The sequence below is a fragment of the Sciurus vulgaris genome (genome assembly GCF_902686455.1).
Source record: "Sciurus vulgaris genome assembly, chromosome: 9".
Lineage (NCBI taxonomy): Eukaryota > Metazoa > Chordata > Mammalia > Rodentia > Sciuridae > Sciurus > Sciurus vulgaris.
The window spans coordinates 73516093-73535080 of record NC_136469.1 but is presented as its reverse complement, the minus strand read 5'-3'; the positions used below and the strand labels follow the sequence as shown (position 1 = coordinate 73535080).

The following is an 18988-nucleotide window of genomic DNA, read 5'->3' as shown; positions in this document are numbered from 1 at the left end:
AAGTTCCTGTTAAATAATTTCAATATTTACTTCAGTTAATTTGTCTCATAGTAACATCTTAAAGGTTTAATAAAGCTTAGTTATTTTAGTCCCTGAGCATTTTAATTCTCCCTCCTCATATCCAATGCTTATCCTGGAGGTAAATAAACTTAGTTTTACCCTAATCTTTATACCCCTTTATCCACTCCAATTGATAGAAAATGGATTGGATAGTATTCTCCATTCTACTGAATCACTACCAAGATTGTCACATCATTGGATAATGTAGCCTCTCCTCCTTGCTTCCATTTGCCTAAAGCAATAAGTCAATCACAGACCCAACATCAGGAGTTCTCTACTATTCTACACTCATGCATTTGTGTGGGTATATATGCATGCACTATAAAACACATATAAATCTGTAGATATGATTCACAGACATATGCCAGGACAGTAAAATACCCTGCTGTCTGGAGATATATGGCATAAGAGCTTAGGGAAATTTCAAGTATATGCATTCTTTCCACTTCCTAAAAAATATGTGACATCACTTGTGTGATATCCTGTAAAGCAAAAACTTGTAGGGTCCTACCTTAAGTCATTAAATGTTTGGTTCTACTGCCCTAATTTCCTGAAGCCCTGTCTTTCTTTACTTAAAAACCACACATTCCTCAAGTTAGTCCCTCCTCAGGTTCTTAGCTCAACTTCTTTGCTACCTTTTTTAAAAAACATGCATTATGCACTGTTTTCAATAGAGTCCCAAGAGCTTGGGGGCAGCTGAGACCCATTCTCCTAAAATTTTACAACGGTCCATAGACATATTTACAAAGTGTTACCTGAAAATACCAAGGAGCTACCAGACACTCCATTTGTGTGCAATTCATTACATTCATTTCACTTGTAAAAATTATTTACTTCTCTGGCTCTGGTTTGAAGGAATGTGATAGATTTGAGTTCATAGAACCATCTCTGGCCTTTCCCTCCCATTCTTCATAGGCCTTAGCCACTTTACAGGTGTAAACTCTTATACCAAAATGAACTTAGTGTATAAAATGCACAAAATTTGAAGCACAAAAACTCCATTTTGACTATAATGCACCTCCTGGGATTAAGTAAAAGCCATGACCAAACAGCCCAGCTCCTGGGGAATATTAATAGTGGTAATGAGGAAAACATTTTGAAACTGGGCTCAAGTTGCACTTAGTGTGTTAACAGTGCAAGCACAGTGAAATGAATGTAAATTTTAACAAGCCTATTTGAGCTGTGGGCTTCTCATTAGTGTCCTTTTCCCAAGTGTAATGTGCAGAATTAGCCACTAGAGGGCGACCACTTCCTTTAGGAAAAAGATGCTATGTCAAGTGCATAGATTTAACCACATTGACATTTCATATAAAGAAAGGGACAATAGCATGTGTTGGAGGGAATGAAGAGAAACTAGGAAATTCTCATTTTTCTTGTGGTTATATTATACAATATTGCACAACCACTTTGGATAACAGTTTTGCAGTTTCTTAAAAAGTTAAAATCAAGTTACCACAAAACCCACAAACTCCATTTGCATGATAAATGGAAATGTTCACATTAACATATTCATAGCATTACACATAACAGTAAAAAGTGAACAATCCAAATGACCAGCATGGGTGAACAGTTAAAATTTGGTATATGCATATGATGGACTACTATTCAGTATAAATGTGAATGAGGTGAACCTCATAAACATGGTAAATGAAAGAAGCGAGACAAAGAATTATAGTATGATTGGAATTATATAAAATATATGGAAATGTAAGTTTATAGACAGAAAGCAGACCACCTGGGGTTGATGGAAGGGGAGAGGAGGAGTGAAGATGAACTGTGGAAAGGCTTAAGAGAATTTTGAAAGGATGATGAAAAAGTTCCAGATCTAGAACTATGGCGAGTCTGTCACAATGCTATAAATTTACTGAATCACTGAATTATACACTCGGGTCAATTTATACAAATTATGCCTCAATAAAGGTAACCTAAAAAACAGGTTTATTAGTACTACATTACATTAGGTACAAAGAATGAGATGAAACAAGTCAAAGAAAACTAGAGCACTGTGTATTAGAATGTAAAACAAACAGTCACTATGTCATTTAGTCCTGAGCTCTGGTTTCCAGACAGGAAAAGTGATCACTGTTGGCAAACAGATGGGGAAATTAGGAAATTTATGGTCAGCTAAGAATTTTATTACTTTTGGCAAAAGGCCATTCCATTTGTTATTTTAAACAGAAACATTTGTTTAAAAAAAGAAAAGCTGTAAAGTTTCAGGCAGAATACAATTATTTTCTGAATCTACATCAATACTTCGGAGTCATTTACAAAGTAATTTATAATTAATCAATGTGCTTAAGGGGCTGGTACACCTAAAATAACTTTTAGATGTGAAGTAACTTAGATATTTGAGGCACTGAGGGCACATAGAAATGTTTGAAGTGACAGGAATATCTATACCAAGTCATCTTATATTTCCTGAATTATCCTTTTTAAACTAGTTCAAATTTACTTAAGAAACTTTAAGTATGAAAAAAAATGATTAAAAAGTTCTTTCTGTTAAGGTATTCAACAAATAAACTTCACAGAGAAATAGCATGGTACATAAAGATGATAAAAACAAAACTGCCTTTTTCTTTGGCCTCTTGCAGATAGGGCAACATTCTGCTTATGGATGAGAGATCATATAGTCTGAGACCATCTCCTGTTATTCTATCTTCTACATTATACATAACATACTTTTCAATGCTTTACTGGGCTCTCAAGAAAACAGGGAAATCGCCAAAAGCCAATATATGAGCTGGTATCTGAACAGGATTGGTAAGCCAACAGAGAAGCCAAGGTCTTCCTGAGGACCAATACCATTATAAGAACTGGAATTGGCAGACCAAGTTCTGGACACAAAGCAAAGGGAGGAGCCAAGAAGAGAGAGCAAAGACATCCCAGGTTGGTTTTGTTCCCTGGCCCAGAGAAGCAAATGCAAAATTTCACTGCAAGAGAACTATCCAATTTAAAACCTCTATACAGTTGCACAGATATACCGTTGTAAATGTATACATATACAAAATAAAACTCATCAAATAGAAGTAAAATGGCATACCATAAGGAAAAGTTAAGCAAAGATACAGATTTAGAACACTAGACTTTATATACTAGAATTATCAGCTATGTAATGTCAAAATAACTATGTATGAAATCCCAAAGAAATAAAAAGAACTGAAGAATTAAGCAATAGAATTAATAAAAATGACCAAGCATATCTAAGACAAAATGAAACAGGACTTTTAAAAATGAAAAACATGGGGCTGGAGTTGTGGCTCAGTGGTAGGGCACTTGTCTGGCATGTGTGAGGCCCTGGGTTTGATCCTCAACACCGCATATAAATAAATAAAATAAAGGTCCATTGACAACTAAAAAAAATATTAAAAGATAATTCTTTAAGAAAATGAACAACATGGTAAATGAAATAAAAAGTTCAACTGCTTAGAGTCAATTATACAGAACTGAAGTGAAAATCAGTACACAGAAAAATAGTTCCAAGTTTTAGGAAAAAGAAAAAAAGTAATATTCAAAGAGTCCATGATTGAGATTTTTTAGAAAAGAAATATCGTAAATATAAAAATCAGAATGTACACTGGCAGGCCATATCTAGACAAACAATAGTGAAACTGTATATCAGAATAAATTTAAAAAAATAACTTAAAAGTAGCAAAGAGGAAAGAAAAGGAGATTCTACAGGAAGGGAAAAGACAATTAGTGGCCAGCTGACAGTGGAAGAATAACTTCAAAATATTGAGAGAAAACTATTAACTAGAGTTATGTCCAGCAAAACCATTAAGAATGACAGTAATATAAGGACATTTACAGATAAACAAAAACCGAATGAGATTACCTTGAGCAGAATATCCCTAAAGCAACCTCTCCTAGAAGTATGTCCTTGAGAAAGAAAATGACCTCCAGAAATGTCTTACATACAAGAAAGAATAATGATCAAAGTAACATCTAAGTAAACCCAAACCAACAGGGAAATAATCTTTTTCAGTGAGTTGGAAACAACTAAAATACTGTGCAACAGAGATTGCAAAAAAAGATGGCTGAAATGTTCTAAGTTTCTTAGTATGTAGGAAGGCACTTGGCATCCGAACTTTAGATTGTTCTTATTAGCATAAACCTAATCAGACCTCACAAACATACATACTCCAAACACCCACACAAAACTAATATGAAATTTCAACACACTTTCCTTTCTGCTGATAGATCAAACAGCACAAAAGAAAAAATGTCAAATTATATGACTTGCACATAAAATTCTCTAGTTTTGATATAACGTACAAATACACTGAAACATTAGTCCTCAGGCTTTTCAAGAATATACAAATAATTAGAGTTTACATAACAGACCATAAAACAAGTCTCCTAGAAGAAATTGTAGGGTCAACATTCCAGCTTTTAGGCACAGGCAATGACTTCCTGAAGAGGCCCCCGAAAGCTGAGAAAATAATGCCAATGGCACAGCATCAAATTAAAGAGTTTGCATAGCAAGGGAACCAATTAGGAATGTGAAGAGAAAACCCACAGAATGAGAGAAAATCTTTGCTAGCTACTGTGACAGGATTAGTATCTAGAATATATTAAGAGCTCAAAAAACTGTATATTACAAAAAATTCAATAATCCAATTAATAAATGGGCAAATGAACTAAACACTTTTCAAAAGAAGAAATGCAAATGGCCAACAAATACATGAAAAAATGTTCAACATCATTAGCAATTAAGGAAATGCAAATCAAAACTACACTGAAATTTCATCTCATACCAATCAGAACTGGCAGTTAGCAAGAACACAAATAATAAATGCTGGAGACGATGTGGAGAAAAATGAACACTTTATACACAGTCAGTGAAGCTGTAAATTACTATGGAAATCAGTATGGATGCTCCTCAAAAGCCAAGACATGGAACCACCATATGACCCAGCTATACCACTTCTCATTATCTACCCTGGAAGAATTAAAGGCATCTTACTACAGTGATACATGCATACTCATGTTTGTAATAGCCCAATTCACAGTAGCCAAACTATGGAACAAGCTTAGGTGTTCATCAAGGGTTGAATGGGTAAATGTGGTATATATATACAATGGAGTTTTCTTCAGCCATTAAAAAAAAAAAATGAAATTATGGCATTTTGAGGAAAATGGATGGAACTAGAGACCATCATGTTAAAATAAGCAAAATAAGTCAAACCCAGATGGTTAAAGGTCATATGTTTTATCTCACCTGCGGAAACTAGAGAGGAAAGAGGAAAACAAAAGTCGAGTGGATCTCCTAAGAATCAAAAGGAGATCAGTAGAAGAAAGGGACCAAGAGGTGGGAGGCTGGGAAGGAGAAATGCTGGGGAGTGATACTGGCCAAATTACATTGTGTGCACATATGCATATGTAACAACAAATCCCATCAGTATGTACAACTATAATGCACCAATAAAAATGAAAAAAATTACCAAGTTTACATAATAGGTCATAAAACAAGTCTCAATAAAATTCCACAACATAAAACCACACATATTATAACTTCTAATTAAAAGTAATTTTAAAAGTTTAAAAATGGTAATTTAAAAATATACTTCTAAATTCATGGATCAAGGAATATTTTAGAAAAATCTATGAAAATGTTACATATAAAACTTGAGATCCACAAACAGTTCTTTTAAAATAAAGTTTGCCAAAACTAACTCAAAAGGAAATGAAGTCTAAAACTGAAAAAATATTAAATTAGTAGCTATAATTTTTTCCTCAAAATAAAGCTGTAGGGCTGGGGATGTAGCTCAGTGGCAGAGCACTTGCCTAGCACATGTGAGTCACTGGGTTCAATACTCAGCACCACATAAAAAACAAATAAAAATAAAGGCATTGTATCCATCTACAACTAAAAAAAATTTTTTTAAATAAAAATAAATAAATAAAGCTATAGGTCCAGGTGGTTTTACAAGTAAGTTCTATCAAATGATCAAGAAACCAATTAGCTTGATGTTAAATAAATACTTTGGGGAATAGAAAAGAGATAATACTATATGACTTATTCTGAGGCTAGCCAAACTATGAAAACAGACAAGAACACTATTTGAAATAAAAATTACTGCCCAATCTCACTTTCCCGAGTAGGCAAGTCCAAAGTAAACCATTAGCAAAATACAGGAATATATTTCAAAAATTGATCATTATTCAAGTTGGGTTTATCTCAAGAATGAAGATAGCTCAACATTCAAATATCTTTATATGTAATTTATCACACACATCACTGTAAAAAGCAGAAAAAAGTATTTCATAAAATTTAGCACAATAAAAAGTTTAGCAAACTCAAACCTCCTTGCCCTGATAAAGACTAGAATATTCTAACCCTAATTAAAATAAGTTATACTCAGTGTTTGTATAAGATGTCAAAATATACTCTACTATCATGTATATCTAAAAAGAATAAAAAATTAAGTGGAAAAAAAGACAAGAGTATTCAATATTGTAGAACTGTTACTACTCCCTAAATGTGTAGATTAAATGTGATGAGAAAGAAAAAGGAAGGGAAGGAAGAAAAAAATAAAACTCTCTCGGAGCTGCTTGTGATTTGTCCCCAAAGAATCTAAAAAACTGATTTTAATGTTTAATAAAAAACCAAAAGGTCAAAAACACTCCTTAAGAAAAAAAGAAGCAACTTGCTCTACCAGGTATCAAGTCAGATAATCAAGTCATAACAATTAAATAATGTGCTATTTGATCTTTGGTTAAGCAGAGTGACCAGCAGAATAGAACAGGAAGTCCCCAAATAGACACATGAAAATTTGCCATGCAGCTCAAGTTTCTGAGGAAATGATGGACTAGTCAATGAATGATGCAGAGAAACACTAGTTATCTACATAGTGAAAGATGAAATATTTTATCATTTCACACATACACAGATTGATTCCAGGTAGAAAAAAGATCCAATGAGACTTATCTTTTTCTTTTTTTCCTTCAGTGCTGGGATCTAGTAAAGGGCCTCATGCATGCTAGGCAGGTGCTCTACTACTGATCTTCATCCCTGGTCCTGTTAGACACTGCTGATTTTTAGAAAACTGTACACAACTACGACCTTGGGACAGGGAAAATTTTTGAAGGCATAGGGGAAACACATTTAAAAATATTGTTTACCAAAAAAGTGAAAAGATAAGCCATAAACAGAAGAATATGTGTATAACTACAGTAAAAAGTGACAAAAAGATTAATATCCTGAATATTACAAAGAACTCTTATGTAAATAAGAGAAAAAAATGGATCAAAAAGACCATGAGCTATTTCACAAAAGAAATTGAAATAACATGAATCAAAACATGTTCAACTTACTAATCAGGAAAATGCAAAATAAAGTCACAGTAAAGTATAATTTTACACCTATTACCTTGGCAAGAATTAGGTCTTACAATGGCAAGTGAATTAAAACCATATTGTAAACTGGCACCATCATTTTGAAAAACAAGTGGTATTATCTTTTAAAACTTATGAAGTTGATCAGGTACATACTGTACAATACTGATTTGGCCTCAAGGTGCATATTCTGAAGAAACTTGTGGGCATGAACATTAAGAAATTGTATATGAATGTTCACTTCAGCATTATTTGTAAAAGCAAAAAAGTGAAAAATTACATGCAACATGAAAATTTAGCAACAAAAAATAAACAATATATGGCTTCAGGATATATGTGTAAAAAGAAAAAAGGCAGCAGGGCATGGTGGCGCATGCCTGTAATGCCAGTGGCTCGGGAAGCTGAGGCAGGAGGATCAAGCGTTTCAAAGTCAGCCTCAGCAATGGTGAGGCACTAAAAAACTCAGTAAGAACCTGTCTCTAAATAAAATACAAAATAGGACTGGGGATGTGGCTCGGTGGTTGAGGGACCAAGTTCAATCCCTGATACCAAAAAAAACCAAAACAAAACAAAAAAAAAATGGAAAGAAAAAAGGCAAACAGATGAAAGATTCAAGATAGTAGTTACTTCTGGGGAGAAAGGTAGGCTAGAGGATGGTATTAAGAAAGAACACAATAGGATTAATAACAGGAACACTTTAGTTCTTAATTAGTGTGGGGGAGGGTCCATACGTGTTTTATTATTATGCTTCACAACTTCCATGTTACATATGTTTTATGTAAGTATCAAATATTCCACATTAAAAATAAGTGGCCAGAAATTTTTTACATGCTGAAGGGGCTATAAAAGTATGTGTATTACCTGTGAAATATATGTACATTACCTTGTGAAAGCAGAAGCATAACTGGTACTGGTAAAACAGCTGAGCTTTTTAGCCAAAAAGAATATTGGTCAATCACGATTAGTTGTGGATCTTGAATAAGCTAATTAACACCTCTGAACCTGTTTTTTTTTTTCCAACTCTAAAATGCAGAATTATTATAAAGATAAAAAATGTTGTTAGAAGAGTGAATGGTATTTTAAATAGTGATACTTAATATGGCTCAGGAGTTAAGTGCCCCTGGGTTCAATTCCTGGTACCAAAAAACAAACAACAAAACAAAATACAAAACCCACATAACTCCCCACTGTTACTGAAATTAAGAACTTCTTGGGGGTGAGATGTAGCTTCTTGGTAGCACACATGCCATATGCAAGACCTTAGGTTCAATTCCCAGCACCAAAATAAAACAAAGTTTTAAGTATCCCACTCCCAATGGATTCAGATGAAAACTGGTAATAAAATCAAGTACAGCTCCAAAAAGAGACACTGGAGGAAAATGAAGCTGAGTGTACAGGGAACTGTACATGAGATGGCACAGATATTTATACTGTGTCAAGGTCATGATCATTTTACCATGTCAAGTTGAAAATGTTACCACCATCTGGACAACTGGACATATTTTATTGGGAATATGATTCTTCTGTGTTTCTATGCTCTGCAGTAGATTAGTATCATGTGAAACCTTAAAACATTTTATTTTTAAACCAGAATTTTTATATTCAAATAAGGTTGCCCTTCAAAGAGGTTACTACACACTCCTTTCACTGATGTTACTGTGTATTGCTCAGGATGATTTCAAAAATCTTTCACTGGGCTGTTTACTTAATTTTTAAATTTTTTTTCAGTTTTAGATGGATCTTTATTTTTGTTTATTCATTTACATGCAGTGCTGAGCATCAACCTCAGTGCCTCGCACATGCTAGGCAAGCATTCTACCACTGAGCCACAACCCCAGCCCTGGGCTGTTGACTTTTGAAAATATTTTGCCAGTGGATGAAAATCTTAATTCACTGAGGGAAGATTTTACCTTTGGAAATAGTCACAAAATACTTTGAGTCTTGTCTAACAAAGAAATTACACAGGTCCACAATCAAGTTAAGATCAAGTTAAGATTCTGGTCAACATTAATAATAATGTCTATGATAATAATTATAATGATGATAATAATCATAATGTCTATGATGAGACTAATTCTCCATGGCTTACAAATGGCTATTTTCAAAGGCAAGTTTCAGAGAAGTTTGTAGCAATGGCAACATTACTTAAAAAGTCCGAGCTTCAGGAGGTTACTACTTGGAAGGACAAACATTCATCTTAATGCAAATATAGAGCAGCATTTCTTTATCGTACAAGTCTGAAATTACTGAACAGACAATGCTTAAGAATAGTGAAACAGCTTACATTAGTTGCCTTTAACCTTTAATTTCCATAAAGGTCACAAAAAACTTTTAATTAAACAAAAACCCATTATATAAGGAGAAAATATTACAACCAACCTACTAAATCAATTTTGTATTTGAGGGATGGAGAATAAACAATTACATAGTTTTGATAGGATTCCATAACAGCAAATAATGAGAAGTAAAACTACACAGACCTTTATAGAAAGAAGTTCCTATTAACATATATATATATAATATGTTTTGAATTAATAAACTGCACTGATTTGATTCTAATATCAGAACTTGGTAGTACGTATTACTCTGCTATGCTGAAGTATTATAACCCTAACTTATAAATGGTTTTAAGAAAATACTAGGGGTTTATTGCTACTTCTAATTTCGCATGAAGGGGAAAAACACATAATTTTTTCAAAGTCTAGTAAAGTCTAACATGAGAAATTATAAAAACGTTCTTAACTGATAAAACATGAATTTGATTCTAAATGCATTCTCTCTTAATTCTAAATGCCTTTTCTCTTTATCATACAAGTCATAGGAAAAAAGCAACAGAGAAAATTCTTAAGTTTACTATTTATAAAAGTAGTTTATATAATTTAACAATCTCTTATCTGGACATGTAGCAGAATTATAAGTTTAGTAAAATTTGTGAATAAAGAGAATGAATAATACTCTTTAGAGGGAGTACATAGTTTTTTCAAACACTTTGCAAATAATTAGTTGTATAAGAATATAATGAAATTAATAAAAAATAATGTCAAATAATTTTGTTTATAAAGTGCTTCAATTTGTTTTTGTTTTAAAGTGCAATATAGGGTAAACCAGTAACTAGAATGACTAAAGAAAAGAATCACACAAAAGAACATAGAAATATTTCTTGAAGAAATAATACATAAGGCTGTGTGTGGTATATACCTGAAGTCTCAGCTAGTCTAGAGGCCAAAACAGGAGGATCATTCGAACCTGCAAGTTTTAGGACAAGCTGGACAACATACCCCCAACTCAAAAAAAAAAAAAAGACAATTTAATGTTTTTTTTTCATTTATAATTTCAATATTTATCCCTAGTTTACATCACTTTGTGATAGGTGCTGTTAACATCTGAGGTTAGAGTGACAGGCCTCACAATATTACAGTGGTCATCTTCTTTGTTTCATTTCTTCATTCCTATAAATATAATCTTTCAATTGCATCATTTCTTCAGCTTGATTCTCATTTCGTATCTTAAAGAATGTGTTTTTGTTCAACAGAGACTGCATATTGATTGTTATTTATCTTTTCCTATTGTTGCCAGGTCCTTCAAGGCTATGCTTCCGACTTTCTGGTGTATAATTTAACAGTCACATATTCCCTTTATTTCTCTTTACTTAGGAGTCTATCCTATTTTATAGATGACTAAAGTACCAGCTGAGTTTGTTAGATGACCACTGTATAATAAAAATCAGAAATGGAGATGTAACATACTCAAACTCTATATGCATAATAAAAACAGATGTTAAGGAAAATAATTTCTTAAAAAATGATCATAGGAAACAATAAGATCCTCAGCCCATAAAATAAATATCATACCAGTAAGTATAGCCAGACAAGCAGGATAATACAAAACACTCCATCAGACATGAAAAATAGATACTTGAAGCCAGGTTTTGAGACTTAATCTTTACATCTATTCAGCTGTAGCTGGTCCAAGAAGTGCTAAATGCTTTGGGGACTGACTGAAATAGAGTTATACTAGAGAACACTAGTTCAGATTCAGCCAGTGACTTAAGAACTTGCCCACAGGCTGAGAGTAGGAAAAAAAAATAACCTAATATGAGAAATTAAATTTTAAATTTGTTTCCTCAAAGATGCTTATCTTCAGCTTGAGCCTTCTTTTTTCTTTTTCTTTTCTTTTTTTTTAAGGTTTGATATGTTTAATAGTTGTTAACTTTTGGAATATGGCATTCTGTCCTACTGTACTGACAAGTCCAGGATCCCATTTAGTAAGGGCTGGCTGGATGGGGAAAATATCTCTCACCGTCCCAGCTTCCTTATAAATCAAACAACTACCAGCAGTGAAACAATAAATTCCAAGGAATGACAAAATTTAAGAAGGCCTAGAAGAAAGGTGACAAACTATACTGCAAATATAAAACAGGATATTTTAATGTCCTTAATAAATATTTTAAAAAATACATGTACATATAATGAACAGGTCATTTTATAATGCTAGTTAAAACAATGAAGAGCTATTATATCAGGTTTATCAACATCCTGGGCTTCAAATTAATTTATAGAAATAGTTTCAATTAAATTTCAATAAATACACTGGAGATATCAAGCATAAAGAGAAAAATAATAGTTTAAATTCTTCTTTTTTATCAACAACATGTTTTATTGGTTAATGATGGACTTGTACTAATCAGCCAACTACAACTTTTAAACGACTTTTGTAAAAAAGATGCATTTATTTTCTGAAAATAAATAAATTCAGATCTGTACAATTAGAAAAACCAGGAAGGCTGCAAATAACAAAATAGGAAGCTAATAAATCTTGGGTTCAAAATCAAACCAAAGAAGAAAGTTAAAAGGTATTTTTAGATTCCTTACTGAGAAGTCATATAATCTACACCACTCCTCAAGGTCTCACAACTGGGCACTAGAATAATATTAGATCTAAAATCTTCTCAAATAGTTCCTGTGGTTCACTTTTTGCATGAGATGGGAGAACAAAACAAAACAAAACTATATGCTTTCAGATGGAATTCACACAGCTAAGTCTTTTGGCGTCCTAGTAATCAAACTGAAATTAAGGGATTTTTACAGCACTGATAGCTTCTAAGAATAGAACCAAGTGGTACTCAAAAAGACAAAAACATTTTCTACTTTTGTAAATATTCAAGAAATTGAAAAATTAACACCTATAAAAAAAAAGCAAGGCATAAATTCATCAGCACCAAGTAGAAGTGCTCTTCAAGAGGAACAAGTTTCATATTGTGTTGATGAACAGAAAAACTCACACTACCTAAGGTTAATACCTTTAAGCAAAAGGAAAGGTAAAACTCAACAAATTACATTTTGATTCATCCTAACAGAGATTTCAAGGTTTTGGCGCTACTTTAAACATTTTCCAGAGTAGATATGGTTTCAAGTTAGACTGTCTTCCTTCCCTACTCTATTTGCTAAAGTAGAAAGTATGAAATTTAACTTTATGATTAATAATTCTTCAGCTATCATTCCAAAAGTTGTACATATTTATAACACAACAGTTAACCTTTAAATAAGACTCTAGATATAGTTAAAATTCAAAGGGGATCATTATCAAAATCTTAGTTGTCTTTCTTGCCTATCAAGATTTATGATTAAATTATTGGTGGCAAGAACTCAAATCACATACAGTCAACCACATTATTGGATCCATGACCCACATTTCGAATCTGGTTAGTTAAACAGGCACACACAGCTACACCTGCTCCAGCTCTGCAGTGAGACACAGATCCAACAAGTTCCCACCTGAAAAGACAGAGGAGAAAGAATGTTATATTGAAACAAACATTATTCAAAATGCCAAAGACAAAAAATTTTAAAAGAAAGCTTCCAGAGGGAGATAGGATGTCTCAAAGTTTTGTATTAACAACTAACTACACCTAGCAGTACAATAAGACTCCCCTTATGTGAGGTTTCACTTTCCGCTATGGTTACCTGTAGACATCACAGTCTGAAAATATTAAATGAAAATTCCAGAAATAAACAATTCACAAGTTTTAAATTGGACATTGTTCTGAGTAATATGATGACTCTTACATGGTCCCACTCTGTCCTGCCTGGGACATGGATCAGTCCTTTGTCCAGCACATCCTCTGTAGACATTACCTACCCATTAGTCACTTAGTAACCACCTCAGTAATCAGATTAAATGTAGTGGTATCAGAGTGCTTGTATTCAAATAACCTTCCTTTACTTAATAATGGTCCCAAAATACACAAACAATGATGCTGGCAATTTTATTACAGTATGCTGTTAAAACTGTTCTATTTTATTATTAGTTATTATTTTTAATCTCTGTGCCTAATTTATAAAATAAACATCATCATAACATGTCTGTTTAGGAAAAAAGTATATATATAGTTTGGTAGTATCTGTGGTTATAGACACCCACTTAGAATAGTTCCCATGTTTGGAAGGAGGACTACACTATTTTAACACTCTGGAGTCATCTGTTACTAGAATATACCATTGAGAAAAAAAATGTAAATTACCTATTCAGCACTGGATCAAATGCTTCTACTGTATTTAAGTATGCATTGCCATTATGACCACCAACTGCAAAGATTTTTCCCATCACTGTTGCAATTCCTACTCCACCCCTGGGAGTAGTAAGTGCTGCCACATAATCCCACTTGTTGCTTCGAGGGTCATATCGCTCAACTGAACTCAGAGGAGAATTATCATCGAAACCACCTACAGAAAAATATTTAAAAATAGCATTATAATTCATAGAAATTAACTACTAAATCTCAATTCAATCAGTTCTATAACCTGATTTTTTAAAACTACATAGAATGGTTTAAAGAAATTTAGAAAAAAATTCATCCTAACACCTAACTACCACCAAAAACTATTGCTAAACATTTTCTACAATTCAACTTAGGATAATTTTGTTGGTATTTTCACCTCAATACTAGAATAGGATAATTTTGTTGGTATTTTCACCTCAATACTAGAATTAGAAATCTGAATGTGGGAAAAACTGGAGTTCTCTTATTTAAGCAGACAATTTGGAAATCAAGAAAAAAATAATCATTCATATAATTTGTCCTTAGCTTTCTTGAAACAGGCAAGACTGAGACTGTTTCTTTGTTTATTATATTTTTAAAGCAGTAAGAAGGCTTGAGAAAGAAATAAACTACACTAGGTCATAAGGTTCACTCAGATATAAGCTTGAAGTTTTCCAGGTGTTGCCCTTCATACTATTATTGCCTGCATAATACTATTATTATTTTTTTATATTAGATCATTCTATCAATGTATTTAATATATTGCTGAGGGTTAAACACAGACTATTATTTAACAGTGTTCTCTCTTTTTTAGGCTTCCTCTAAATCTAAATGAATAATAGCTCTCTTTGGTGATTCAGTCTACTTTCCTGAGAACAGAAAGTGTGGATATTATTATTAGTCTCTTTTTTAAAAATTTCATTAAAAAAGGAAAAAAGAAAAAATGAAATGAACTTCTCTAATGGGTTTTATTAAATTAACAACTGAAATAAAATTTTTCATTTTATGAGCATGATCTGATTTTGATCAATGTTTAATAGTATCATCACACTTATAAAATTTGTTCACTGTAATAGTAATAAATTATTGCTCATGCCAACATATAAGTTTTAAAAGTTAGGTTTTCCATAGTAGCCTTTCACTGATTCTCTAGATTATGTATATAAATTGATAATAATAAAGAATTCAAGGCAGGACTGGAGATATATCTCAGTGGTAGAGCACATGCCTAACATGCACAAGGCCCTAGGTTTGATCCCCAGCAATGCATAAAAAAGAAAGTAAAAATAATGTAAGGCAGAAGAGACAAAGCAGAATGCAATTTGGTTGTTAGACATGCCCATACCTTCAAATTTTTCTTATTCACATCAGTTGTACCTTTTTAAAATAGGACATAAATGACCAAGAAGAGTTTTTTAATGTTCAATTTGAGTGATTCTTATGTTTACCATGTCTATTCTAACTATAAAGGCCCAGAAGATTCAATAAGTAACAATGATAATAATCCTGTTGATAAGTAATGTATCAATGTCTACAGGAAACAGGGAGCTGAGAGTGGTAGCAACAGTGTTAAAAACTTCAGGTTTACACAGAACCAAGTTCAAACTTCATCTCTTATTTAGTTATTTAGCCATGTGAATAACTTATTTAAGTTATTCATTGTCTCTGAATCTGACTTCCTCACAAAGTTTCTGTGCTAATCAGGTGAGAGCTAAAGGTAATTTGTATTATTTCCTTCTTCATGAACACACATGAACAATGTAAGAGTCAGTATAACTTCTACTTGCAGATATTTAAACATTAAGAATATCCCATTCTCAGAGCTCGAGTTGTGTGGCTCAGTTGTAAAGCATTTGCCTGACACATGTGAGGTACTGGGTTTGATCCTCAGCACTACATAAAAATAAATAAATAAAATAGAGGTACTGTACCTGTCTACAACTAAAAATGTATTTAAAAAAAATCCCATTCTCTTATTAAGAACTATAAATTATTCTGGGTTCAGCAGCCTGTGCCTATAATTCCACCAATTTGGGAGGCTGAGGTGCACAGATTGTAAGTTCAAGACCAACCTGGGTAACAGTGAAACCCAATCAAAAAACAAACAAAAAACACTATAAATTACATAATACAAACAATGTACACAAGTGTGCCATATGCTAGTGATAAACTCTCCGAACTCATTTTCTCATATGTAAAGAAATGGATTACTAATCACAACACAGCTACTCATTTGTTGATAATTACAAAGTGCCAGATAGTTTGAAATACTTAACATATACTGCCTCTAATTCTTAGAATAAAATATATTACCTTTAACAATCAAAATAATTCTGAAATATGGGCATTATTATTCCCATTTCATAATCATTTAAAGCCTTGCTACTGAAAATGAACTGAGTTAACCTGGAACAGCATCACTATCACTTGGGAGTTGTTAGAAACACAGAACCTGTTAAGACTCCTCCTTTGCAGCATAACATCTCCAGCTTACTTGAATGCATAGTAGGGTTAAAAAAATACTGCACTCATATTCCATCTAATTCAGTGTTTTAGTAAGTCAAAAAGCAAAACAAAAATTGCAGTCTTTATTCATATGAAATATCTATTGCTTTGCTTAAAAGATTCAACAATTTCCTTTGAAATGAAGTAGAGAAAAACAAGTCTTAGAAGTATATATTGCATTTACATATAATCCTCTAGATTTAGATTGTTCCTAGAAAAAGAAGTTTTAAATGTGAAAGACGAAGATTTAAATAAAAAAGCATGAATGTGAACCTTAAGAATTCAAAAGCACATCTCAGGACTGATTCTACTACAGACTAAATATAATTTTTGTTACTGTGTTATTTCATGATATTTGTTGTTATATATATAAATCCTGCCACATTTAGAGAAATATAATCCACTCACCGACAACATATAAGCAACCATGAAGCTCACTAACTCCATTGCCTGCTCTTCGTTGACCCATTTCTTTAACTTCTATCCACTTATCCAGATGTGGATCATATCTCTCTACACTAGATAAAGAAGCCACTCCATCATTGCCACCTACTGCATAAACATGGTTCTAAATGGAGAAAAACAAATACAACATATGACATTAGATTTGAATTGATTTATATATGGTCCTAACAGTAGAACATAATGTGCAAGAAAGAAGTATTTCATAAAATAATATGGTATATAATCAATATTTATGAACTGGTGATATGAATATATCAGACCTTGCTTTATTTGATTATGAATGTGATTCAATGCAATTCAATGGGCAAGTTGCCCATATTGACTTACTATTAGAGCCACAGAGCCAACTCCTCCACGGGGAGTATTCATTGGTGCCACTGTACTCCACTGATCAGATTCTATGTCATATCTTTCCACATCATTGAAGCAAGTATTATCATCTAACCCTCCAATGGCATAAATCGGTCCTCCTAAGGAAGCCAAGGCAATTCCTCGCCTGTAAAAACAATAAAACATAACTTAGCATCTGGGTTGTTTCCAGGAAAAAAATAGCAAGGAAACTGTGCTAATGCAAGTCATTTATCAAAAATATGGTTTGTTTCCATTATTTTGATTTGTCCTGCTTCTGAACAGATGGCTCCAAAATTTCCAAGTTGTGCAACTCCAAGAGCCTACATAGGCTACTTTAACTCGGATCAAATAATGAACCCAACAAAATAGTATAAAAGAGTTCAAAATAATCAATTAGTAAAACATACAGTTGTATAACTGAGGCGCTAATGTGAGAGAATGGTTTGCTGTGGAGGTCAAAAAACAAATTCTCATTTCTGCATCCATGTTATTGCAGAATTCATTTTATTACAGAGTTTCATCACACCATCACACAAATCAATATTCATTTATTTTAATATTAAAAGCTTTAAATCACAATGCTTTATCTACTTATTTTTTGCAGTACTGGGGACTGAACCTAGGGGCACTCTACCACTGAGCTACATTCCCCAGCTTTTTTGACTTTGAGACAGGGTTTCACTAAATTTTCCAGACTGACCTCAAACTTGTGATATTCCTGCCTCAGCCTCTCAAGTCGCTGGGATTACAGGCATGTGCTACTGTGGCTAGCACAATGCTCTATTTTTGAAGAGCATTTATTTATTTATTTATTTATTTTGAAAGAAAAAGACTTAGCTCCTTTTAAAACTAATTTACTATACTCATGATAAAAATAATGTTATTTGCTTTTTGCAACACTGGAGATTGAACCCAGGGATGAACATGCTACGCAAGTACCCTATCACTTAAGTATATGCCAAACTCCCTTTTTAAGAAATTTTACTTTGAGACAGGGTCTCACAAAGTTGATGAGGCTGGTCCAGAACTTGTGATCATCCTGCCAAAGCCATGTGATTTGCTGGTCTTATAGGCTTGCATCACCATGCCAAGCTTCAGTTTCTTAACACACTGAACCAATAAAAAATGAAATATTCTAAAACTATTATCTGTCACTAAAACTGGAAATATTGTTATTTATTTGCAGGATTGGGGACTGAACCAGGGCAACTGCAGTTACTAGGCATGTACTCTAACTGAGCTAAATGCCCAGCAGTAGAGAATTTCATAAACCTCAACTACCTTACTTCCTCATTGAGCCACAGCTATTATTAATGAATTAATATAGGTAAAGCACTTCAAATGCTCCATGGCCCAATTTTTAGTGTTATGTATTATTACAGGTTGAACATCCCTCATCTGAAATGTTTGAGACCAGAAGTACATCAGATTTTGGAATATCTGCATAGACTTTACAGATTGAGCAGCCCTAATATGAAAATTCAAAATAAAATTAACCCAAATTTAAGACTTTTTGAGTGCTGCTTTAAAAGTTTCAGATTTTACAGCATATTTAATTTCAGACTTTCAGACCAGCAATTCTCAATATGCACCAAAGTGGCTACTCCAGAGATTCTAACTCTGTGTTTACAAAAGAGTATCCTAGGAAAGATTAAGGATAATGTTATCTCATTCATTTTTAGTCTCTTCTGCTTCTTTCCTTTGGGGTATAAAGTTATGACTTGCAAAATATTT

At 33.0% G+C, this 18988-nt stretch overlaps 1 protein-coding gene across 6 annotated transcripts in view; it reads right to left on the bottom strand.

Moving 5' to 3' along the window:
• Nucleotides 1–9078: 9078 nt before the first annotated feature.
• The window catches only part of KLHL8 (kelch like family member 8), a 73135-nt gene continuing 63225 nt past the window's right edge, over nt 9079–18988 (bottom strand). For all 6 annotated transcript variants that reach the window (XM_079153280.1, XM_079153278.1, XM_079153282.1 and 3 more), the window contains 4 exons: nt 17231–17399; nt 16847–17006; nt 13916–14117; nt 9079–13169 (listed from right to left, as the gene is read on the bottom strand). In XM_079153280.1, the coding sequence (XP_079009406.1) occupies nt 13046–13169; nt 13916–14117; nt 16847–17006; nt 17231–17399 (655 nt within the window). In that variant the 3' untranslated portion in view covers nt 9079–13045. The remainder of the gene's footprint in view (nt 13170–13915; nt 14118–16846; nt 17007–17230; nt 17400–18988) is intronic.